This window comes from Oncorhynchus mykiss, chromosome 24, assembly GCF_013265735.2.
Source record: "Oncorhynchus mykiss isolate Arlee chromosome 24, USDA_OmykA_1.1, whole genome shotgun sequence".
In the NCBI taxonomy this organism is placed as follows: domain Eukaryota; kingdom Metazoa; phylum Chordata; class Actinopteri; order Salmoniformes; family Salmonidae; genus Oncorhynchus; species Oncorhynchus mykiss.
In genome coordinates this window covers 17,210,750-17,234,930 of record NC_048588.1, presented here as the reverse complement: position 1 = coordinate 17,234,930, position 24,181 = coordinate 17,210,750, and the positions used below count along the sequence as shown (strand labels likewise).

Sequence of the window (24,181 nt, the reverse complement as noted above, 5' to 3'; positions counted from 1 at the left end):
TAAATAGCTACCCTTTGCCTTTGACAGCGTTGCATTCTCTCAACCAGCTTTATGAGGAATGCTTTTCCAACAAATGCTGAGCACTTGGCTGCTTTTCCTTCACACTGCGGTCAAACTCATCCAAAACCATCTCAATTGGGCTGACGTCGGGTGATCTGATGCAGCACTTCATCACTCTCCTCGCTCAAATAGCACCTAACACAGCCTGGAGGTGTTGGGTCATTGTCACGTTGAAAAACAAATGATAGGCGCAAACCAGATGGCGTATTGCTGCAAAATGCTGGTTAAGTGTACCTTGAATTCTAAATAAATCTCTAACCAAAAAAAGCACCATCACAACACCTCCATGCTTCATGGTGGAAACCACACGGAGATCATCCGTTCACCTACTGTCTCTCACAAAGACAGGGCGGTTGGAACCAAAAATCTCAAATTTGGACTCGACAGATTTCCACCGGTCGTGTTTCTTGGCCCAAGCAAGTCTGTTCTTTCTTCTTCTCAGCAATTTAACCATGAAGGCCTGATTCATGCAGTCTCCTAATTGAACTCTGAAACATTTGAGGTGCAGTTAACTAATAAACTTATCCTCTGCAACAGAGGTAACTCTGGATCTTCCTTTCCGGTCCTCATGAGAGCCAGTTTCATCATAGCGCCTAATGGTTTTTGCAACTGCACTTGAAGAAATATTCCAGACTGACCATGTCTTAAAGTAATGATGGAATGTTGTTTCTCTTTGCCTATTTTAGCTGTTCTTTACATATGGACTTTGCCCTATTTGGTAAAATACCAACTTCTGTTTACCCCCCTACCTTGTCAGAACAGAACTGATTGGCTTCAATGCATAAAGAGATTTCATCAATTAACTTAAGGCACACCTGTTAATTGAATTACATTCCAGGTAACTACCTCATGAAGCTGGTTGAGTGCGCAACGCTGTCAAGGCGCGGCTACTTTGAAGAATCTCAAATGGAAAATATATTTGGATTTGTTTACGTTACTTCATAGTTTGATGTCTTCACTATTCTATAATGTAGAAATAAAGAAACTTGACTGGTACTGTACATTGTAGGTTATACTGCAAATTGCTTAAGGGAGTGTTAGAACACTTAAATTGTGTGCTAATTTTTTGGATGAATTTTATTTATTATAAATCTGAAATTGATGCATCCTAAATTGTGCAAATGTATGACTAAATATACTGATTATAATGAGCTGCAAACTCAACATCACAGAGCCAAGCTACAGGTTTATTACATACTAAGAGTGAGGTTTATACACATTCTTGGTATGATCCATAGCAAAAAACAAAACAAGAACACATTTTTTGGGCGGGAAATTAACTCATTTGTGGGATGAAATGGAGTGTCCATGTATAATATGACAGAAGGGACATATCAACAAGCAGGGGAACAAGAGCATTCTCCATTCATCACCTATGAGAACCTAATACTGGTCCATTTATTCCCCTAGTTATTCTACGAGACTGCTCTAATAACTAGAATCTTAAGCGGTAGTCATCCACAAGAGGTCATCGGTTCTGACCTTAGCCCTTCAGGGATGACATGCCTGCTCTCATGATCTCATCCACCAACAGGATGTTGCTGGCTATTACCGTGCTGTGTACAGAAAAAAAACCAAATCAACATCAGTTTAATCCAAAGGGTCATTGATTCTTAAATCTACAGGGTAATACTGATATGAGATTTTAAAAGGGTGTGTTCTTCTTACCATGAATGAAGGAGTTGTTTCTTAACACTGTAGTTATCCCAAACCCCAGCTTCTGAAGCAACCATTGGTTCACCTAAAGAAAGGTAATGCGTCAATTTTAATAGTTTTTTTATTTGACATAGGAAATGGGTATGATGTGAAAAAGCCATATATACACCCAATTTGAGCTTTTAGGAAAAAAACATTCCATACCAGAGCTCAGGTCCACTCCAACCAGCTGACCACTCTCTTTGTACTCAGTCTGGAGTTTGACCAGGGTCTCCATTGGATCATACCCAGAGTTCTGAGCTAGTACCTGGAGAGAAAGAAACAAAGCCAATTAGCAGTAGACAGCAAGACTTTTCTTAAAGGGTTACTTCAGGATTTTGTCAATGAGGCCCTTATGTACTTCCCCAGAGCCAGATGAACTCGTGGATACCATTTTTGTCTCGGTGTCCAGTATGAAGGAAGTTAAGAGGTAGTTTCACAATCCAACTTTCTTCAAACTGCACGCAGAAACATAAGTTCATCAGACTCTTGGGAAGTAGATAAAGGGTCTAATTGTCAAAATCCTAAAGTATCCCTTAATCTAAAAGCTAGATATCCTTAATTGCCAGCATTATATCAATAGAATGTCAAAGCATGTAAGGCATTGACAAAGAAAACTTTAAACCTTTGTTTTAAGACTCATTACATACCTTAGGGATGATGAGGAGGGCATCCGCGAAAGCCTGCACACCCAGCTGAGCCCGGCCCTTCACTAACAATTTGTGCTTTATCAGAGCATCATGCACAGCCACCTCAAAGGCCCCGGCCCCTGACACCACGCAGCCTGCAAAGTCAACACTGGGGTCAGTCTCTGAACAACAGCTGATAAGCAGTACTGAAGAGCTCAGTCAGGCACACATTGACAAACACAATAAAGTGATTTGAGGCTAAGTTTGAAGATGTGAATGGATGCCATCTGACCAGACTAATCAACATTCTTTTGGGTCTTGACAGTGGGACGTAACCTGAAATTTGTGTATGCACTAAAACTAGCTACTTCGAGAGCTTAGGTTCTATCTATAAGGTTCTATCTGCAAAAATATGATTGAGATAATTGGCTTTAAAGTTCCGAACCCTCATTGGTTTGAATGGTATCAGCAATTCCTATCTTGTATTCTTTTGAACTTAATCACATGAATTGAGGTATTTAAAGTATATACATAAGTAGAGAACATTGAACAGAACAAGGCTATGGCAATAAAATAAGATAAAAAAGCAGATAGAACCTTATAGTCCCAAGCTTGACTTGTATTCACTCCTCTATTGAGTAGGTGAGGCACAGGACAGCACTCACTGAGTAAAGAAATGAAAGGATCCTTTTGCATGGTGTCTGACTGCATCCACTACTGACAGAGTGACACAGAATTCATCCATGCCTACAAATCTATTTCAGCAATCAGCATTTACAGAATCAGCCACATCTTGATCAAATCAAAGACTCCCCCACTCAATATATCATCTTATGGTAAAGCCTAATGGAGCAGGATTCAAATAGTTTCAGATTAATCCTGCCTGGAGTGCCAGATGAACAGGGTTTGAACTTCCATTGCAGCGTTACGTACCGTCCTCGATGGCGTTCTTGACGGCCCTGAGCCCATCCCTGACTGCGTCTTTGATCTGGGTCAGGGTGTGTTTGTTGGGTCCCTTTACCAGCAGGGTCACTGACCGGGGGTTCCCACACTTCTCTATGAATGTGTACTTCTCCTCACCCTGTATGGGGGAGAAACCACTACATATTTAACTTCATGATAAACCACAACATTACATCTTTCACCACCATGATATCTTATACACATTTTTACCAAATCATAGATTTTCATAGTATTGGAAAGAAGGGACAAGGCAAGCTGATAGGCCCCTTTAGTATCCTTACTCAGTGTGGTGAATTTGGACAGTGATTCCACACACACAACAGGAGGAATTCTGTACCAACTGTTTGGGAAGCAGACTGGTATAGACTATTTATGACTGCTTTTTCTGGTCATGAGGTAAAGAACCAGCATGTTAACTCACCAGTGTGTGTTCATAGACCAGACCAGCCTGGCCCAGGCATTCTGGAGTGAGGTCTTCAAAAGAGTTCATGGCGATACCTCCACAGGCCAGGGTGAGTCTGAGGGGACGGGAAGAGACCGGGGGCAGACAGGTCAACAAAACAAAGTAAATAATTCAAAAGTAGTAACACAGACACATTGTATTCACTCCTCCACTGAGTAGGTGAGGCACAGGACTGCACTCACATTTAGTAAAGTAGCAGTGAAAATATGCTTTTGCATTGTATCGGACTGATTCTACCACTGACAAGAGTAACATAATTGGTCCAAGCCTAAGAAGTGTACCTCAGCCAAATGCACTGTTTAAGCTTGTAAACAAAGATGGAGGCAGGCTATATTTATTTTACCTTTCCATGTTCCTCCTCTTGGTCCTACGCAGAGCTACAATGCCCTCTTTGGCCAGAGCATCCAGGGAATATGGGTCAATTCCCTGTGAGGAAAATACAGTTGGGTTCATTAAATATCAAAAATATAATTCCAATCAATACAACTTTAATATGGTGCAACACTGAATGTACTGGTCTGCTGAATACATGTGGAGGAGAATGCAGCTCAAATAAAGCACACAGGGATGTTCATTGTACTGTCATAGTATTGCATGAGTCTTCAAATAATTTCCTTTGAAAGATCACAGTCCACATTTCCAAAATAATTTCTTCACTGGTGAAAAAAGCAACTTCCTGGTCATACCTTCTGGTTGAGGACCACAAAGCCTTTGTTGTTATCAGCACACACTGCATTCTTGAGCTCGATTATCTTCTTCACGCGCTCCTCAATGAACTTCCTCTCAGCAGCCACCAGCTTCTCCCTCTCGCCAGCACTCTTGTAGAAGAAGCCAGAGTTCACCTCGCTGAAAGTAAAGCAGGGGTTTATGTGAACTGACAGTTTATAAACCCATGCATGCTCTTTTCAAACTGCTGAGGACACTCCATTGGGAAAGTATACAACATAGGCGGACACACCACAAGCCCCCTTACTGTAGTAGTTACATCCTATAAATAGTGACTTTCCAATTACCAAAATTCACTGCTGCTTAAAAAGAGCATTGCCTAATTTCTTAAATTAACTCAACTGCTGTACTTCTATTAACTTCTCCATGCAGTAGTTGAGGCACAAGACAGCACTCACCTTAGTAAAGATGTGAAAGGATGCTTTTGCATGTTGTCTGAATACATCTACTACTGAGAGTAACACAGAATGTGTCCATGCCTACAAATATATTCCAGATAGTAAAAGGCAAAGCTAGCTGCGTCAACATTATACTGACGTTTTCTCATATTCCAAAGAGGCGTTGCAAGTGAGCACAAAAGCGTCCTCCACCCGTTTCTTCATGTCAGGATGACGGGCACCGTGGTCCAACACCAGGCCTCGTATCAGCCTAGGGAGGGGACACAAAAGTCACAATGTTGGACAGAATTTGAATGGACTCCGTGTCAGTGACTGTCATGTGAGTGTGTATGAGAGAGATGTACACTCACTGTGTGTCGCTGTCAGTCTTATGCTTCATCTCCATGATCTCCACCATGAACAGGTCAATAGGCTCGTTGGGTCTGTGGATAGCCAGCACAGCATCCACCACAGCCTGCAAAATATCCACAAAGTGAGGGGGTGAAGTTAGATGTCATCTGATTGAATGATAAGTACAAGTACATCAATTACAGTATTGCTTGATTGAGCTTGTCCACAGAGTGAAAATGTAAAAATCACAACAACAAAAAAAGTGGCCTAGCGTCATGCTCGCCCCGGACGCTTGTTCACGTTTGCAAAATGTTCTCCAAAAACCTGTCACTGAAATTCACACTTCTACTCAATACAACACACACATTGAATGGGAGGAAGGAATATACATCAGTGGAGGCTGCTGAAGGGAGGATGGCTCATAATAATGGCTGGAACGGCACAAATGGAAAGGCATCAAACACAAAGAAACTAAAGATGCACGATATATCGGTGAACATATCGAAATCGGACGATATTAGCTAAAAATGCCAACATCGGGATCTGCCCGATGTCTAGTTTAATGGCGATGTGCAAAACCGATGTCAAAGTTGATATGCATACCTATGTAATATATGTAAATGACGTAATGATGCTACGGAAAATTTTGTGCAACACGGCATTCCTAACCTAACCCACAATGTCTGCTGTGTGGATCGAGCAGTCATTTGAAATAAAATTTCCGTGAGACAACTCAAAAGGCGAAATCCATAAAAAAACGGCAAGATAATGGAATTCATTGCCCTTAACAAGCAACCGTTTTCTGTCGTGGGTGATGTTGGCTTTCGCGACTGGTCGAGCACCGGTACACACTAACGTTATCAAGTGCGCTATTTTCCAGATGTTGCCCTATCGGAGTACCACAGTAATAGCATCACTGCTATTAGCTTCACAACATTTATCAAGTGCGCTATTTTCCAGATGTTGCCCTATCGGAGTACCACAGTAATAGCATCACTGCTATTAGCTTCACAACATTTATCAAGTGTGCTATTTTCCAGATGTTGCCCTATCGGAGTACCACAGTAATAGCATCACTGCTATTAGCTTCACAACATACTATGGAACGCCGTTTGGGTCTGCGTGTCAAATTATACACGTCAAACACTATTTGACGCATTAAATAAGCGGTTCATTTGACATGTCAAATGACAGTTCTATTCTAGAATGTTGTGTGTTCTGAATTTGCACATGCAAGCCAAGCGCCACCACTACCATACACAAGGTCTTGTGGCATTTTTTTGGTTAAACTATCCCCAATTCAATGGAATTGCAACCCTCTGCATGCACAGTGCATTCTTCCATCACACGTGCAGTGCACTCTTCCATCACATGTAGAGCTGATTCTCAAGATCTTGCACACTAATGAGATGCTATTGAGCCCACACTACTACACTGTCTGAGTCAAGGACTGCATGCTCTCTGGTATGTTTTGATTACAATACTGGGTTGGGTGAATATATTTTATGACATGATTTTTTTGTTGACTAGTAAATAGAAGCCTACAGCAAAGTGTGTTTAAATCATTTCTAACTTGTTAACAGTTTTTGCTACCATATGGGTTTTTAGCTTGCTTGAACCTGCTAACTGGGGTGTGTTAATTCACCTGTTTCCATACATGTTTCATTTTAAAACATGTATCTTACAAAGGAGTTGTTTAATCTAACTGCTTAACTATTTATCTGTACATGGAATTGTATTTGGGGTTTAAAAAAAAGTTTTTCCCTTAATCTTTACAGGAAAATGCCAAGGTCATTCATTATCTGATGCGTGGAGACATTTCACTGCAGCTAATGTAGAAGGAAAAGCTGTGTACATTTGCAGATACTGTGCCAAATTATATGTGAAGAATGCAACAAAGATGCAGAATCATCTGGCCAAGTGCATAATGTTCCCTCAGCGCTCACAAGAAGCAATCTCTGACAAAAGTCCCTCTACTTCTATTTGAGGTGAAAACTATAAATCAGACACATTATCGATAGCAACAGCTCATGGTTCTCCTGGAATCAGAATGTTTTTTGACCAAATGGAGGAACGTAGTCAGAAATGCTGATGAATGTCTTGCTCGAGCTGTGTATGCAACCGGTTCACCTCTGATGATCACAGGCACTGTGTATTGGAAGAGATTTATGAATGTTCTTCGCCCAGCATACACTCCAACAAGACATGCTTTATCTACTCATTTTCTGGATGCAGAGTTCAACAGAGTTCAAGTGAAGGTCAAGCAAATCATCTCTGATGGGTGGTCGCATGTTTGTGGGCAAGGAATAATTAGCTACATCATCTCAACCCCTCAACCAGTATTCTACAACAGCACAGACAAGGGAAAACAGACACACCGGTCTCTACATTGCAGATGAGTTGCAGGCAGTCATCAATGACCTTGGACACAGAAGGTATTTGCACTAGTGACAGACAATGCTGCATACATGAAAGCTGCTTGGTTTAAAGTGGAGGAGTCCTACCCTCACATCACACCCATTGGCTGTGCGGCTCATGCATTGAATCTGCTCCTCATGGCACTGAAAACAGTGGATACACTCTACAAGAGAGCCAAGGAAATGGTTAGGTATGTGAATGGTTATCAAGTTATAGCAGCAACCTACCTCACCAGGAAAAGTGAGAAGAATAAGAACACCACATTGAAGCTGCCCAGCAACACCCGTTGGGGTGTTGACAGTCTCCTGGAGAGGAAGGAGTCTCTCCGAGAAATGGCCATATCACAGTTTGCCGATGTGGACAGCCCCATCAAGAGGATCCTCCTGGATGATATATTTGGGAGAGTGGTAAGCAGCCATAAACCTATAGCAGTAGACATTGCATGGATTGAGGGAGACAATGCCATCCTGTCTGATGTTTAGACTCTGCTTGCAGCTGTAAGAGAAGAAATCCGTACTGCCCTGCCCACTAACTGTTGCTCCAAGCAGAGGAAACTGCAGTTCTGAAATATATCAAAAAGCATGAAGACGTCTGCCTGAAGCCCATACATGCCGCAGCGTACATGTTGGACCCCAAGCATACTGGCAAGAGCAGCCTGTATGGTGCAGAGATCAACATGGTCAATATGGTGTCATCCCTACTGTGTCTCACCACCTTGGCCTGGATGAGGGCAAGGTTCTTAGCAGTCTGGTGTGTACACTTCAAATCAAGTGCTTTGGGATGGAGATGCAATATGGCAGTCGTGCCAACATATCTCATCATCCACCTGGTGGAAAGGACTTGGTGGATCTGAGGCTCTTTCCCGTTGCCTCCATTATCCTCCAAATCCCACCAACATCAGCCGCCTCAGAGCGCAACTGGTCCTTGTTTGGGAACACACACACACCAAAGCACACAACAGGCTGACCAATACAAGGGTTGAAAAGTTGGTGGCCATCCGGGCAAATCTTAGGCCTTTTGAGCTTGACAACGATCCATCCTCAACAAGGTTGGAAAGTGACAGTGAAGATGAGGCCTCACTCAGCATCTGAGGTTCAATAGGTGGACATTGAAGAGGTTCAGTGAGAAGGCATGAAAGCCTGTGAGGAAGACAACCAAAGCTTTAGTTTCTGGACTATCATTTTACTCATGTTCAAAACATTTTTGGGAGATGCGATGGATCATTGGGGATCATTCAATATTCCCTTTTTGTTGTTCCATAAAATCATCCCATGTGAAGAGTGAACTCAATTAAAAGTTCAATTCTTAACTAAATTGTTTTTATTTCTATTTGCAATTATGTCTACTATAAGGTAAAAAGGTTTGTTTCTGTCTCCATATGATAAATATATCCAATGCAAAAAACATCTATATTTAAAAATGGTATTAATATTAATTTGCATACATTTCTGTTAATTCCCATGGAAAGTTTCCACGTCTGAATAATCCCCAAAATGTGCAGCCCTACCAACCACCATTAATCAGATAAGAACAGTCTTCTAAATTAGGGTTATTTTAGATGATACCTACCTATATAGTTAGTTAGCTAACTATATACAGTGGGGCAAAAAAGTATTTAGTCAGCCACCAATTGTGCAAGTTCTCCCACTTAAAAAGATGAGGCCCGTAATTTTCATCATAGGTACACTTCAACTATGACAGACAAAATAAGGAAAAAAAATCTAGAAAATCACATTGTAGTATTTTTAATGAATTTATTTGCATATTATGGTGGAAAATAAGTATTGTTAATAACAAAAGTTTATTTAAATACTTTGTTAAATACCCTTCTTTTGGCCTAGACAGAGGTCAAACGTTTTCTGTAAGTCTTCACAAGGTTCACACACTGTTGCTGGTATTTTGGCCCATTCCTCCATGCAGATCTCCTCTAGAGCAGTGATGTTTTGGGGCTGTTGCTGGGCAACACGGACTTTCAACTCCCTCCAAAGATTTTCTATGGGGTTGAGATCTAGAGACTGGCTAGGCCACTCCAGGACCTTGAAATGCTTCTTAAGAAGCCACTCCTTCGTTGCCCGGGCGGTGTGTTTGGGATCATTGTCATGATGAAAGACCCAGCCACGTTTCATCTTCAATGCCCTTGCTGATGGAAGGAGGTTTTCACTCAAAATCTCACGATACATGGCCCCATTCATTCTTTCCTTTACACGGATCAGTCGTCCTGGTCCCTTTGCCGAAAAACATCCCCAAAGCATGATGTTTCCACCCCCATGCTTCACAGTAGGTATGGTATTCTTTGGATGCAACTCAGCATTCTTTCTCCTCCAAACACGACAAGTTTAGTTTTTACCAAAAAGTTATATTTTGGTTTTATCTGACCACATGACATTCTCCCAATCTTCTTCTGGATCATACAAATGCTCTCTAGCAAACTTCAGACGGGCCTGGACATGTACTGGCTTAAGCAGGGGGACACGTCTGGCACTGCAGGATTTGAGTCCCTGGCGGCGTAGTGTGTTACTGATGGTAGGCTTTGTTACTTTGGTCCCAGCTCTCTGCAGGTCATTCACTAAGTCCCCCCGTGTGGTTCTGGGATTTTTGCTCACCGTTCTTGTGATCATTTTGACCCCACGGGGTGAGATCTTGTGTGGAGCCCCAGATCGAGGGAGATTATCAGTGGTCTTGTATGTCTTCCATTTCCTAATAATTGCTCCCACAGTTGATTTCTTCAAACCAAGCTGCTTACCTATTGCAGATTCAGTCTTCCCAGCATGGTGCAGGTCTACAATTTTGTTTCTGGTGTCCTTTGACAGCTCCTTGGTCTTGGCCATAGTGGAGTTTGATGTGTGACTGTTTGAGGTTGTGGACAGGTGTCTTTTATACTGATAACAAGTTCAAACAGGTGCCATTAATACAGGTAACGAGTGGAGGACAGAGGAGCCTCTTAAAGAAGAAGTTACAGGTCTGTGAGTGCCAGAAATCTTGCTTGTTTGTAGGTGACCAAATACTTATTTTCCACCATAATTTGCAAATAAATTCATTAAAAATCCTACAATGTGATTTTCTGGATTTTTCTCTCTCATTTTGTCTGTCATAGTTGAAGCGTACCTATGATGAAAATTACAGGCCTCTCTCATCTTTTTAAGTGGGAGAACTTGCACAATTGGTGGCTGACTAAATACTTTTTTGCCCCACTGTAGCTACTGAAACAGATGTCGTTTTGCTATGTTTTTGGGGAAGAACATTGTTTGCATCCATGAGCTAGCTAGCTTTATTTTATTTTTATGACTAGCACGAGACAACTCTACCAGCATCATAGCATACGTATTGATGAATGAATAATTGTGACATGAAATACGATTGATAGTTATTACAAATCGATTACGCTATGTAAAAAAAATGTATGAACGTGTCAAATAACACTATTTGACCAAAGACCCAAACTGCATTTTATAGAAATCCTGGTGGAGAATGAAACGACAAAATTAACAACGAAACAGCACAGCAAGTAAGTGAAAGAAATCGGTTTTGATTATGTTTTACTGGTAATGGGGACATATGTAAATGGCAACAAAATAACTTTTTGGTCAGTGTGGTGTGTGTAATCTTTATTTAACTAGACAAGTTAGTTAAGAACAAAATCTTATTTACAATGATGGCCAAACCCAGACGACGCTGGGCCAATTGTGCGCCGCCCTATGGGACTCCCAATCAAGGCCGGATGCGATACAGCCTGGATTCGAACCAAGGACTGTAGTGATGCCTATTGCACTGAGTTGCAGTGCCTTAGACCGCTGCGTCCATGTGTGTGTGATAAGCATTCTAGTACAGTTAAGTGGTTAAAAGGCCGCAAAATCAGCGCATCACTAATAGAAACCATGTGTTTGACACCAATCCACCAAATGCGCTCCAGCCATTACCACGAGCCCGTCCTCCCCTGATAAAGCTGCCACCAACCGCCTGTGATATACATGCATAATGATCTGCATGTCATTGTGTAAGTAAGGGGAAAACACTCATGAAACCTTCACTATTCAGTTAACATGCACTCTTAAACACACACCACTCTCCCACAAACACACATACCAACTTTTAAAACATTACATGCCGTCTAGACCGGGCACAGAACTTATGTTGCAGGCAAAACCCAGAGGACTAACTGTTCAGGTTTTTTATTTTCTTTTTTGCCTCTGACCGTTCCCTCTGTCTTTGCCAAGGGATATTTGATAGGGACCATTTTACAGTTCCTACCACTTCCACTGGATGTCACCTTTCTTTGGAATTTGGTTGATGTTATTCATTTGTGCAAAGAAGAAGAAGCACATCCTGGAACAAGGTTACCCTATTGAGAGTTGCACAAGATGTAAAAAGGAGCATAGTTCGTTTACTTGCTGTACTGAATACAGATTGCCCCGTCTTCAATTTGATCGATTATTAACGTTTAAAAATACCTAAAGTTGTATTACAAAAGTAGTTTGAAATATTTTGGCAAAGTTTATAGGCAACTTTTGAAATGTTTTATAGTGACGTTCTGTTTTTGTAAGCTGTTTTTTTCTGGATCAAACGTGCTTTATAAATGGACATTTTGGGTATATATGGACGGAATTCATCGGAAAAAAAGGACCAATTGTGATGTTTATGGGACATATTGGAGTGCCAACAAAAGAAGCTTGTCAAAGGTAATGCATGTTTTATATTTTATTTCAACGTTTTGTGTAGCGCCTGCAGGTTTGAAATATGCTAACCTCTTTATTGACAGTGCTATCATCAGATATTAATGCTTTCGCCGCAAAGCTTTTTAAAATATGACATGTCGGCTGGATTCACAACGAGTGTAGCTTTAATTGAGTATCTTACATGTGTGATTTAATGAATGTTTGATTTTATATCATTATTTGAATTTGCCGCGCTGCATTTTCCCTGTTTTTCCCCCCAAGTGAGACGCAAGCGTCCCCTATACCATAAGAAGTTAAATTCACCTATATTTAAACAAAACTGACTTTATAAACATTTTATCAACAGGTGCCATCAGGTTCTTTAGAACGCTAGGGCTAAAAAAGTAAATAGTATCATATGAAACATTACTACGGTATTCTAAAATGTTGGTATCATAAGCATCATGACGTTTTGGTACTGGTAGACAGTGCAACAGCACCTGACTCAAGTAAATCAGCTAAAATGAATATCATGATGATGATGATCATGATGGGGAAGAAGTGTGACATCACTCCGTCCCCCACGGACTGGAGTTACCCATCCCTGCTCTAAGTATTTGAAAGATTTCAAATTGTTTGAACACAGATCTGGACAAGTGCTTGCTTGACAAGCAATAAAGTAATGTAAGCCAGATTCATGAACTCTCCAACCCACCACTCACAACAAACAGTCAAACACACACTCCTACCTCTGTGAGGAGATCAGCCAGCTCAGCATGGACCTTGGTTCGGAGGGAGGTGCGGGCCACGTGGATGAGGGTCTCTCTGTCCATCTCTCTGGTCACCTTCATCTCCTCCAGCACCTCCAGAGCCTTATCCATGGCTGCCTCAAAACCTTCTGCTATTATCCGTGGGTGGAGACCCTTTTTGGTGGGGGAAAATCACAAAACCGGTTAGGGGAAAAAAACACAGGAATAGGGGGGGAAAAAACACAGGAATAGGGGGTTAACTAATGGTACTGGGATGCAGATTCTGCAACCTGCTTTAGTTGCACCGATTCTACATTTATCAATTAACTATCACACAACCTTGCTAAAAATGAAATTCTTCATCAAAATCCCTTCTTTCAACAATGAAACTACCAGTGTTGAAAAGGGTATTTCAATGACATGTTGGAGGCTTCTCCCAAGCCAAATCTCACCTCTGACACATACAGGTCTGCTTGTTTCAGGAGCTCCCCAATGATGAGCACATTGGATGTTGTACCGTCACCTGTGATGTCATCCTGTGCCGTAGCCACTTTGGCAATCAAGGATGCCGTCGGATGCTGGATTTGCTGATTGAAGAAAATACATAAGTGTCAAAGCAAGAATATAAAGCAATCTATCTCACAGTTAGTAAGGTTACAGCTGTTAGATGAAATGTACTAGTCTGTTGAATACATGTGGAGGAGAATGCAACTCCTCCAATACAGAGGTTACAGACCAAACTTTACTCTAGCACAGAGTAAAATCCAGGGGAGATACAAAAGAAGCAGACATGGGTGTTCACTGTGCATCAAACTCATGGGAACATTTTTCTTACCATTTCGTGCAACAAGACATTACCATCTTTGGTCAACTTTATGTCACCAGCCCCTGATACAAGCCTGCAAGTAAGCACACAAAAATAATTTGTTAGAGAGTCATGTTTGCATATTTAATACATTACTAGATGCATTGTAGACTTATGTCGCTAACATGTGAGTATAGCTAGAAGGCAATAAGACTAGTTGTATATAAACTATGATACAGTCAGCTTTTAAGTTAGTCTCTAAAGTAGAGGTCGACCGATTATGATTTTTCAACGCCGATACCGATTATTGGAGGACCAAAAGGGCTGATACCGATTAACTCGGCCAATTTTTTTATTTGTAATAATGACAATTACAACAATACTGAATGAACACTTATTTTAACTTAATATAATAAATCAATAAAATCAATTTAGCCTCAAGTAAATAATGAAACATGTTCAATTTGGTTTAAATAATACGTTTTGGAGAAGAAAGAAAAAGTGCAATATGTGCAATGTAGGAAAGCTAACGTTTGAGTTCCTTGCTCAGAACATGAGAACATATGAAAGCTGGTGGTTCCTTTTAACATGAGTCTTCAATATTCCCAGGTAAGAAGTTTTAGGTTGTAGTTATTATAGGAATTATAGGACTATTTCTCTATACCATTTGTATTTCATTAACCTTTGACTATTGGATGTTCTTATAGGCACTTTAGTATTGCCAGTATAGCTTCCGTCCCTCTCCTCGCTCCTTCCTGGGCTCGAACCAGCAATACAACGACAATTAGCGGGCGCTAACGAGCTGGCCATTTCACTTCGGTTACACAAGCCTCATCTCGGGAGTTGATAGGCTTGAAGTCATAAAAAGCGCAATGCTTGACGCACAATGAAGAGCTGCTGGCAAAACGCACGAAAGTGCTGTTTGAATTAATGTTTACGCGCCTGCTTCTGCCTACCACCGCTCAGTCAGATACTTAGATAGATACTTGTATGCTCAGTCAGATTATATGCAAGGCAGGACACGCTAGATAATATCTAGTAATATCATCAACCATGTGTAGTTAACTAGTGATTATGATTGTTGTTTATAAAATAAGTTTAATGCTAGCTAGCAACTTACCTTGGCTTACTGCATTCGCCTAACAGGCAGTCTCCTTGTGGAGTGCAACGAGAGAGAGGCAGGTCGTTATTGCGTTGGTCTAGTTAACTGTAAGGTTGCAAGATTGGAACCCCCGAGCTGACAAGGTGAAAATCTGTCGTTCTGCCCCTGAACAGGCAGTTAACCCACCGTTCCTAGGCCGTCATTGAAAATAAGAATGTGTTCTTAACTGACTTGCCTAGTTAAATAAAGGTATCAATAATTTTATATATATAATTTTATATATATAATTTTTTTTTTTTTTTTTTTTTTTTTTTAAATCGGCAAATCAGCGCCCAAAAATACCTATTTCCAATTGTTATGAAAACTTGAAATCGGCCCTAATTAATCGGCCATTACGACTAATCGGTCCACCTCTAATTGTGACGTTGAACAATAAACTGGGATTAGAACGTTCGGAAGGCGAGTTGATGCCATAGTGCTCGACAGAACTAATAGGAGCTGGCAGGGTGAAAAAATGCCCTAAAATAAGGCTGTTTTTTTCATGATTACTTAAACTATGGCAGGCAGCTGGGACATATTTTTTTTTATTTTACCTTTATTTAAACCAGGTCAGTTAAGAACAAATTCTTATTTTCAATGACAGCCTATGTAAGTGGGTTAACTGCCTGTTCAGGGGCAGAACGACAGATTTGTACCTTGTCAGCTCGGGGGTTTGAACTCGCAACCTTCCGGTTACTAGTCCAACGCTCTAACCACTAGGCTACCCTGCCGCCCAGATGCAATGAACTAGTTTTTATTAGAGAAAAACGTTACAAATGTCATGTGTCCAGCCTACTAGGGGTTAGATTATGGTTAAAGATAAGCTTCACCCATTTTTAATGTTATATTGTTTTTGTGCATCTGAGCGATGTTCTATCGATTCCCAGGGTCATTTCATGTTTTCATGTGTATCTGAGTTATTGGAGTTCAAGCAGGCAGAAATCCAGCCAGTATGATTTATTTAGCATTGTGATAAGAGTTTGCAAAGCTGTCATGAAGGCAAAGGGTGGCTACTTTTAAGAACCTCAAAATATATTTTGAGGTGTTACTACACGATTCCATGTGTCATTTCATAGTTTTGATGTCTTCACTCCATTTCTACAATGTAGAAAATAATTTATATATATATATATTTTTTAACCCTGGAATGAGGTTAGGCACTAATATATATATATATATATATATATATATATATATATATAGTTCCCGCGGCTATGCTCAGACTTTTAGTGACTGTTCTAATGCTAGTGCATTGTTCAATTGTGCTAGTTAGCAACTTCCTTCAAACTGCACGCAGAGACATAAACATGGTATCCACGAGTTTAACGAGTTTAACTCTGGAGAAGTAGATAAAGGCCCTCATTACCAAAATCCTGAAGTATCCCTTTAAGGAGTACTACTGTACTAGTAACGGTAGGTTCCTATTAGTACATATTCGGCTAGCTAAATCAAAGCTAACTAACAGTAACGTTAGTTAAAACAAGTATTTTGGTGTTGGCTAGGAAATCCACTATCTAGCAAGATGAGTTTCTTAGAAACTACGGTCTACAATGGATCTGACAAAAGAAAAATGTTTAATACCATAAATGGCCTACAGGCTGCCAGGCTACCACGATGCTAGCTAAAGCTAGCAGCAGTAGTAGTAGCATGCTAGCATGACCAGTCGCACTCACATTTTCATTGTTCCTTTTGGTCCCAAATTACTTTTGAGCACATCCTGAAGACCACGCGCAGCGCTGATATTTACTGCAAGAGCGGCTTGAGCACGGGCCACCTCAGCTTTCGGGTTTAATGCCTTTATTGCAGTCATGGTGTAAGCATGAGCTATTCAGTTAATCCACGCTGTATAATTTACAGTAACGGCTAAACTAACAGAGGCCGGTTTCTGGAACTCTCTGGGCTTCACGTGCGGAAATTGACAGTGGTCCCGCCTTACTGTATTTCATTGGCCAGCTGTTAGACGGAAATCCAAATTACCCTGATTGGTGGAACAACAGTTCACTCAAATATCGAAAGAAAGGAGTCAACCTGTTTGTTCACGAGATTCAATTTGGCGCTGAACGGGACATAATACAAATCTGTTCAAACTGAGCTGTTTATAAATGTATGTGATTTATAAATCAATTACAAAGTACACTCACTGCGCCTTTCTAAGCTCTACCATCATGAGCAACAACTTTGTATTGCACATGTGTAAAATGAAATGCTATGAGTATGAACATAAAAAGCAAATAGTAGATGTAAAAAGAGATATGTCATTGGTCACACTGTCAAAAAGACAATGCAATTGGAGGAGCTATACCGATCGTGGCATTAGGCCACCACTGCGTAGTGGGTAAACTAACGTTACGTAAAAGGAAACAGTAGTGGGCGGTCTCACGTACCGGGTTTCATTTGATTCGCGCAGCTTTCTCTTCCTCACCAGTGAACCTATTGAATGCATCTGGGAAGTCGGACAATGCTGAAACCGGGGACAGTGCTATATCAACCAAGAACATTTCACACAAAATTGTTTTCTTATTGAATAAATTAGACTTAGCTTGCAGGTCCAGCACATGCCAAAAAATACATGAAGAGTACCATTTAACACCATCAAGGACACTTTGTACAGGTAATGCAGATTCATAAATTGTCCTTAAATTGATACATTATGTAACGCATTGCATGATTTCAAATGAACTCTATTGTTTTGCTCTGTGATGCCAACCGTGCACAAATGTATTGCAGTGAAAACGCAATCCGGCAATGGCATTCATTACCTTTTGCGCGCATGCAATTCATTTTTCTCGGGGAGAGTGTTACACAACAATTCAATTGCGGGATGGTTTTCTCCAAGGGCAGGGTGCTGTTGTGCTCTTTGTTTCTACTGCCAGCGCCACTGCCAGTTCAATTCCCCGAGCTGACAAGGTACAAATATGTCGTTCTGCCCCTGTTCCTAGGCCTTCATTGAAAATAAGAATTTATTCTTAACTGACTTGCCTTAAATAAAGGTAAAAAATAAAATAAAAATACGAATTGTATTTTTACAATACGAATTGTAATTCGTAACATATACGAAATAGATGATGGACATCCACAAATGAATACATACCATACAAAACAACATAGGGGGAGACAGATTTATGTTTACTAAGTCCAGGTTGAAATGTTAGCTAAATATCAAAGAAAGTGTAATTGATTTAGGCATTCAATAATATATATTTGCAGTATCAACCATTGTTATTGCATGCATATTAGTATGCATATAGCACCGAGAGTAGCAGCAGGGTAAAAAAAAAAAAGAGGGGGCTGGGGGGGACAATGCAAACAGTCCGGGTAGCAATTTGATTAGCTGTTTAGGAATCTTATGGCTTGGGGGTAGAAGCTGTTAAGAAGCCTTTTGGACCTAGACTTGGTGCTCTGGTACAGCTTGCCATGCGGTAACAGAGAGAACAGTCTATGGCTAGGTTGGCTGGAGTCTTTGACAATTTTTAGAGCCTTCCTCTGACACCGCCTGGTATAGAGGTCTTGGATGGCAGGAAGCTTGGCCCCAGTGATGCACTGGGCCGTACACACTACTCTTTGTAGTGCCTTGCGGTCGGAGGCCGAGCAATTGCCATACCAAGCGGTGATGCAACCATGCTCTTGATGGTGCAGCTGTAGAACTTTTTGAGGCTCTGAGGACCCATGCCAAATCTTTTCAGTCTCCTGAGGGGGAATAGGCATCGTCGTGCCCTCTTCACAACGGTCTTGGTCTGTTTGGACCATGATAGTTCGTTGGTGATGTGGACACCAAGGAACTTGAACCTCTAAACCTGCTCCACTACAGCCCCATCGATGAGAATGGGGGCATGCTCGGTCCTCCTTTTCCTGTAGTCCACAATCATCTCCTTTGTCTTGGTCACGTTGAGTGAGAGGTTGTTATCCTGGCACCACACCGCCAGGTCTCTGACCTCCTCCCTACAGGCTGTCTCATCGTTGACGGTGTTGTGTCATCTGCAAACTTAAATGATGGTGTTGGAATCGTGCTTTGCCATGCAGTCATGGGTCAACAGGGAGTACAAGAGGGGACTGAGCACGCACCCCTGAGGGGCCTCCGTGTTGAGGATCAGCGTGGCAGATGTGTTGTTACCTACCCTTACCACCTGGGGGGCGGCCCGTCAGGAAGTCCAGGATCCAGTTGCAGAGGGAGGTGTTTAGTCCCAGGGTCCTTAGCTTAGTGATGAGCTTTGAGGGCACTATGGGGTTGAATGCTGAGCTGTAGTCAATGAATAGCATTCTCACGTAGGTGTTCCTTTTGTCCAGGTGGGAAAGGGGCAGTGTGGAGTGCAGTAGAAATGGCATCATCTGTGGTTCTGTTGGAGTGGTATGCAAATTGGAGTGGGTCTAGGGTTTCTGGGATAATGGTGTTGATGTGAGCCATGACCAGCCTTTCAAAGCACTTCATGGCTACAGACGTGAGGGTAGTCATTTAGGCAGGTTGCCTTGGTGTTCTTGGGCACAGGGACTATGGTGGTCTGCTTGAAACATGTTGGTATTACAGACTCGGTCAGGGACAGGTTGGTCAGCGCATTCTCTGAGTACACGTCCTGGTAATCCGTCTGGCCCTGTGGCCTTGTGAATGTTGACCTGTTTAAAGGTCTTACTCACATCGGCTATGGAGAGCGTGATTACACAGTCGTCCGGAACAGCTGATGCTCTTATGCATGCTTCATGCATGCTCAAGTAGTTAAGGCTTTGCTTTCCCTTCTCATGACCTCTGTAACTGTCTACTATTGACAAATTGAATTACTTGTTATCTGATGCACTTTCAATGTACTGTCTTGTTCAAATAGAAATTACCACTGTCAGTTAAACAATCAATTATGTTTTTGTCTCTCCTGCATGCTTTTGTTTCAGCATAATGACAACTTTATCACAGACAAAGGAAATCTTCCGGAGAGCAGACGCTGTGTGCTTTGATGTTGACAGCACTATTATCAGAGAAGAAGGCATTGATGAGCTAGCCAAATTCTGCGGGGTTGGAGATGCTGTCACAGAAATGTATGCTGTGTAGCAATTCTTAATGATTTTAAGATGAAAAGCATGTGCTTTCTTCTCTCGTTTATCTAGGCCCATCTACATTCCCCTGTACATTTCTCTGTGCCATAATTTTCTACATGTTATGTTCTAAATGTTTCATTCTCAACATATTTGTTGAGTACATTGAGTTTCTCTCATTTCAGGACTCGCAAGGCCATGGGGGGGTCAGTGACTTTTAAAACCGCTCTGACAGAGCGCCTGTCAATCATCCGATGCTCGAGGGAACAAGTGAACAAACTGATAACTGACCACCCTCCCCAGTTGACGACAGGTATTAAGTAAGTGGTTGCTGATTTCAATTGCTCAATTTTTTTTCCACTCAACACTATTTAATTATTAGCAGAGGCTATTGTAATTTTATTGTCATTCGCACATAAAATGGTTGAACTTCCAGTAGTCTCTTCAAGCTGGTTGTCTAACCTCAAGTTGCACAATTGCCTATGAAACATGTACTAATTTCTGCATGTTGTAGAATAAATGGACACAATTCCATCCATTGTCCAGGGAGCTTGTTGATACTCTGCACCAGCGCAACGTGAAGGTGTTCCTGGTCACTGGCGGTTTCCGCTGTATCGTGGAGCATGTTGCCACTCAACTCAGCATTCCCCTCCATCACGTGTATGCCAACCGCCTCAAGTTCTACTTCAATGGTAAGAGCAGATCAGAGCAGCATCAGAATCACCTCACACTGTTGCAGGGATGAACTGTAGTTGATTACTGTATGATCATTAATGTTTGAATATTATGGGTTATTTTGGTTTGACGACTTGAAGCAAAAACAGGTGGCCATCTTCTCACTCCAGTATCGCTGTACATTTGGTATTGGCACTGACCCTGCATATATAATTATTGTTTTCTTTATTATATACAGTACCAGTCAAAGGTTTGGACACACCTACTCATTCAAGGGTTTTTCTTTATTTTATATTTTCTACATTGTAGAATAATAGTGAAGACATCAAAACTATGAAATAACACATATGGAATTATGTAGTAACCAAAAAAGTGCGAAACAAATCCAAATATATTTGAGGTTCTACAAAGTAGCCACCCTTTGCCTTGATGACAGCTTTGCACACTCTTGGCATTCTCTCAACCAGCTTCACCTGGAATGCTTTTCCAACCATCTTAAAGGAGTTCCCACATATGCTGAGTACTTGTTGGCTGCTTTTCCTTCACTCTGCGGTCCAACTAATCCCAAACCATCTCAATTGGGTTGAGGTCGGGTGATTGTGGAGGCCAGGTCATCTGATACAGCACTCCATCACTCTCCTTATTGGTCAAATAGCCCTTACACAGCCTGGAGGTGTGTTGTGTCATTGTGCTGTTGAAAAACAAATGATAATTATTCTAAGCGCAAATCAGATGGGATGGTGAATCGCTGCAGAATGCTGGGTAGCCATGCTGGTTAAGTGTGCCTTGAATTCGAAATAAATCACAGTCAGTGAAACCAGCAAAGCACCCACACACCGTCACACCTCCTCCATGCTTCACAGTGGGAACCACACATACAGAGATCATCCGTTCACCTACTCTGCGTCTCACAAAGACACGCTGTTGGAACCATAAATCTCAAATTTGGACTCATCAGACCAAAGGACAGATTTACACCAGTCTAATGTCCATTGCTTGTGGTTTTTGGCCCAAGCAAGTCTCTTCTTTTTATTGGTGTCCTTTAGTAGTGGGTTCTTGGCAATTTGACCATGAAGGCCTGATTCACACAGTCTCCTCTGAACAGTTGATGTTGAGATGTGTCTATTACTTGAACTCTGAAGCATTTATTTGGACTGCAATTTCTGAGGCAGGTATCTCTAATGAACTTATTCTCTGCAGCAGAGGTAACTCTGGGTCTTCCTTTCCTGTGGCAGTCCTCGTGAGAGCCAGTTTCATCATAGTGCTTGATGATTTTTGCGACTGTACTTGTAGAAACTTTCAAAGTTCTTGACATTTTCCATATTGACTGACCTTCATGTCCTAAAGTAATTATGGACTGTTGTTTCTCTTTGCTTATTTGAGCTGTTCTTGCCATAAAATGGACTTGGTCTTTTACCAAATAGGGCTACCTTCTGTATACCACCCCTACATTGTCACAACACAACTGATTGGCTCAAATCTATTAAGAAGGAAATAAATTCCACAAATTAACTTTTAGCAAGGCACACCTGTTAATTGAAATTCATTCCAAGCGGCTACCTCATGAAACTGGTTGAGAGAATGCCAAGAGTGTGCAAAACTGTCATCAAGGCAAAGGGTAGCTACTTTGAATAATCTAAAATTATAAAATATATTTTCATGTTTAACACTTTTTAGGTTATGTGTTGTGTTATTTCAGTGTCTTCACTATTCTACAATGTAGAAATTTTGCAAAATAAAGAAAAACCCTTGAATGAGTAGGTGCCCAAAATTTTAGCGGGTCTGTATATTTTTTATTTGCATTAGTTATACTATTTTGATATTGATTACTGCACTGTTGGGTAGCGCTTGCAAGTGAAGCATTTTACTGTACTTAATAAAACTTGAACTGAACTTCAAAGGGCTGGTTTCATCCAAGCAAGCAGTAGATTGGCCTCTACAGGGAGGAATTCTTTACTAATTCAAACCATAATATTTTCCTCCTAGGTGAGTATGCTGGCTTTGACGAGACCCAGCCCACATCTGAGAGTAATGGGAAGGGGAAGGTGATCAGCATGCTCAAGGAGAAGCACGGCTTCAAGAACGTGGTGATGATTGGCGATGGAGCCACAGACCTGGAGGCCTGTCCCCCTGCAGTAAGTGTTTTGTCAATACACTTAAAGACAGGTGACAAGCTAGTATTTAAAGCTGCTATTTATGTAATCTCCGGCTTTCTGTCATAGAATACTTCATTATCTATCTTGAGAAGGAAATGTGTATATTTGTCTCTGCTCCCAACACTCCTAGACACCACAGAAACACACATACAACACATTTTAGGGGGAGCAGTGTTAACAGCAAAGCAGAGCAGTGCCTGTGGAGGAGTTAATTATTGCCTTTTTCAAAGACACAATTACAGGGGTGTATTCACTAGGAACCAAACAGAAGCAAACAGAATGAACCGGGGAGGAACCTACCTGAATTTGTCCAATAGAAACTCAAGTTTGCATTGCAAAACGTTTTGCTATGGTCTGCGTCTAATGAATACACCCCAGTACCAGATTGTCAGGTGTTAAAGGCAGCTATAATGTAAAGTAACACTGGAATAATGGACACTGGTTGCCTTTTAAGCAATTTTCCTCAGCACACTGTTTTGTTTTTCAGAATGCATTCATTGGATTTGGTGGAAATGTGGTCAGGCAGCAAGTAAAGGAGAAAAGTTTGTGGTACGTCACAAGTTTTGGAGAGCTGCTAAAAGAACTGGAGAAGATTTAACAAAGAAATACCCTACAAACCTGAAACCTCTTACAACTAGTGTTACTAATGCTAACATCAGTGTTTTATTTTCACCTAATGGTGTGCCTTTTATGGTTTTATCCAATGCACACTTTTTTTCTTCCAGTCAATAATAAAAAATAAAAAAATGTTTTAATTAAAATGTTTCTACAACAATAGTGTCTTCTTGGGTTTGACCCTTACATTTTCTACTAGAGAATATAATTCAGGTTAACCAAATGTTATTCTTTTTGGAGGGATTGGAGTCAATTCCATTTCAATTCAGCATTTGTTTAATTCCGGAATAATTGAATTGACCCCAATCCTGGATGTTTTAAACTGCACTTTTGTGGTTTTGTCCTCATTTCAATGCTTTAGTGGTCAGGAAAATATAACTACTGCATTGTACAATATGTGCCATCAAATGTGCATTTATAGATGTTTTAATTTTGCTATTGACACTAATAATAGTAAAAGTGTAAAATGCAGTTCTGAGTGTGCGTGGTCATTTAATTGCTTGTTTTCTTTGTCAGACTCATGGTACCATCCACTAAACAATGACAAACACATCCATATTGTACTGGCTAGCGCACAGTCTGGCAACAAAGGGAAGCAGTTTCCAGTTACCAGTTTCTCTTTGAATAACTTTGTGCTGACAATTCTTGCCACCTTTCATAAATACCCTGTAAATCAGGGAATAAAAA

The 24,181-nt window shown here is 41.1% G+C and overlaps 2 protein-coding genes and 2 non-coding genes across 4 annotated transcripts; 1 reads left to right on the top strand and 3 right to left on the bottom strand.

Annotated features, from left to right (window-relative positions):
* Positions 1-1,226: 1,226 nt before the first annotated feature.
* Positions 1,227-16,955, bottom strand: LOC110503881 (T-complex protein 1 subunit zeta). The gene is made up of 14 exons (XM_021582497.2): positions 16,703-16,955; positions 13,919-13,982; positions 13,536-13,670; positions 13,084-13,257; positions 5,285-5,388; positions 5,074-5,184; positions 4,497-4,656; positions 4,154-4,236; positions 3,769-3,865; positions 3,318-3,465; positions 2,406-2,539; positions 1,921-2,023; positions 1,729-1,801; positions 1,227-1,616 (listed from the first exon to the last, which is right to left on the bottom strand). Exons 1-14 carry the CDS (start codon positions 16,837-16,839, stop codon positions 1,544-1,546), a joined length of 1,596 nt encoding a protein of 531 aa, XP_021438172.2. The 5' UTR covers positions 16,840-16,955; the 3' UTR covers positions 1,227-1,543.
* On the bottom strand, positions 3,000-3,131 carry LOC118944116. The gene has a single exon (XR_005039437.1). It is a non-coding gene; the product is annotated as a small nucleolar RNA SNORA15 (small nucleolar RNA).
* On the bottom strand, positions 13,754-13,892 carry LOC118944117. Its single transcript, XR_005039438.1, has one exon. It is a non-coding gene; the product is annotated as a small nucleolar RNA SNORA22 (small nucleolar RNA).
* A 472-nt stretch (positions 16,956-17,427) lies between the features above and the next one.
* LOC110503884 (phosphoserine phosphatase) lies at positions 17,428-23,965 on the top strand. The gene is made up of 6 exons (XM_021582499.2): positions 17,428-17,640; positions 19,908-20,051; positions 20,234-20,368; positions 20,595-20,740; positions 22,710-22,858; positions 23,367-23,965. Exons 2-6 carry the CDS (start codon positions 19,912-19,914, stop codon positions 23,475-23,477), a joined length of 681 nt encoding a protein of 226 aa, XP_021438174.1. The 5' UTR covers positions 17,428-17,640; positions 19,908-19,911; the 3' UTR covers positions 23,478-23,965.
* The last annotated feature ends 216 nt before the right edge of the window (positions 23,966-24,181 follow it).

Coding starts and splice junctions, on each gene's coding strand:
- LOC110503881 (XM_021582497.2), bottom strand. CDS start 16,839: ATGACTGCAATAAAGGCATTAAACCCGAAAGCTGAGGTGGCCCGTGCT. Junction 2,540..3,317: donor CAAGAACGCCATCGAGGACG/GTACGTAACGCT, acceptor TTGACTTTGCAG/GCTGCGTGGTGTCAGGGGCC. Junction 1,802..1,920: donor TGGAGTGGACCTGAGCTCTG/GTATGGAATGTT, acceptor ACCTTTCTTTAG/GTGAACCAATGGTTGCTTCA.
- LOC110503884 (XM_021582499.2), top strand. CDS start 19,912: ATGACAACTTTATCACAGACAAAGGAAATCTTCCGGAGAGCAGACGCT. Junction 20,052..20,233: donor GGAGATGCTGTCACAGAAAT/GTATGCTGTGTA, acceptor CTCTCATTTCAG/GACTCGCAAGGCCATGGGGG. Junction 22,859..23,366: donor TGGAGGCCTGTCCCCCTGCA/GTAAGTGTTTTG, acceptor TTTGTTTTTCAG/AATGCATTCATTGGATTTGG.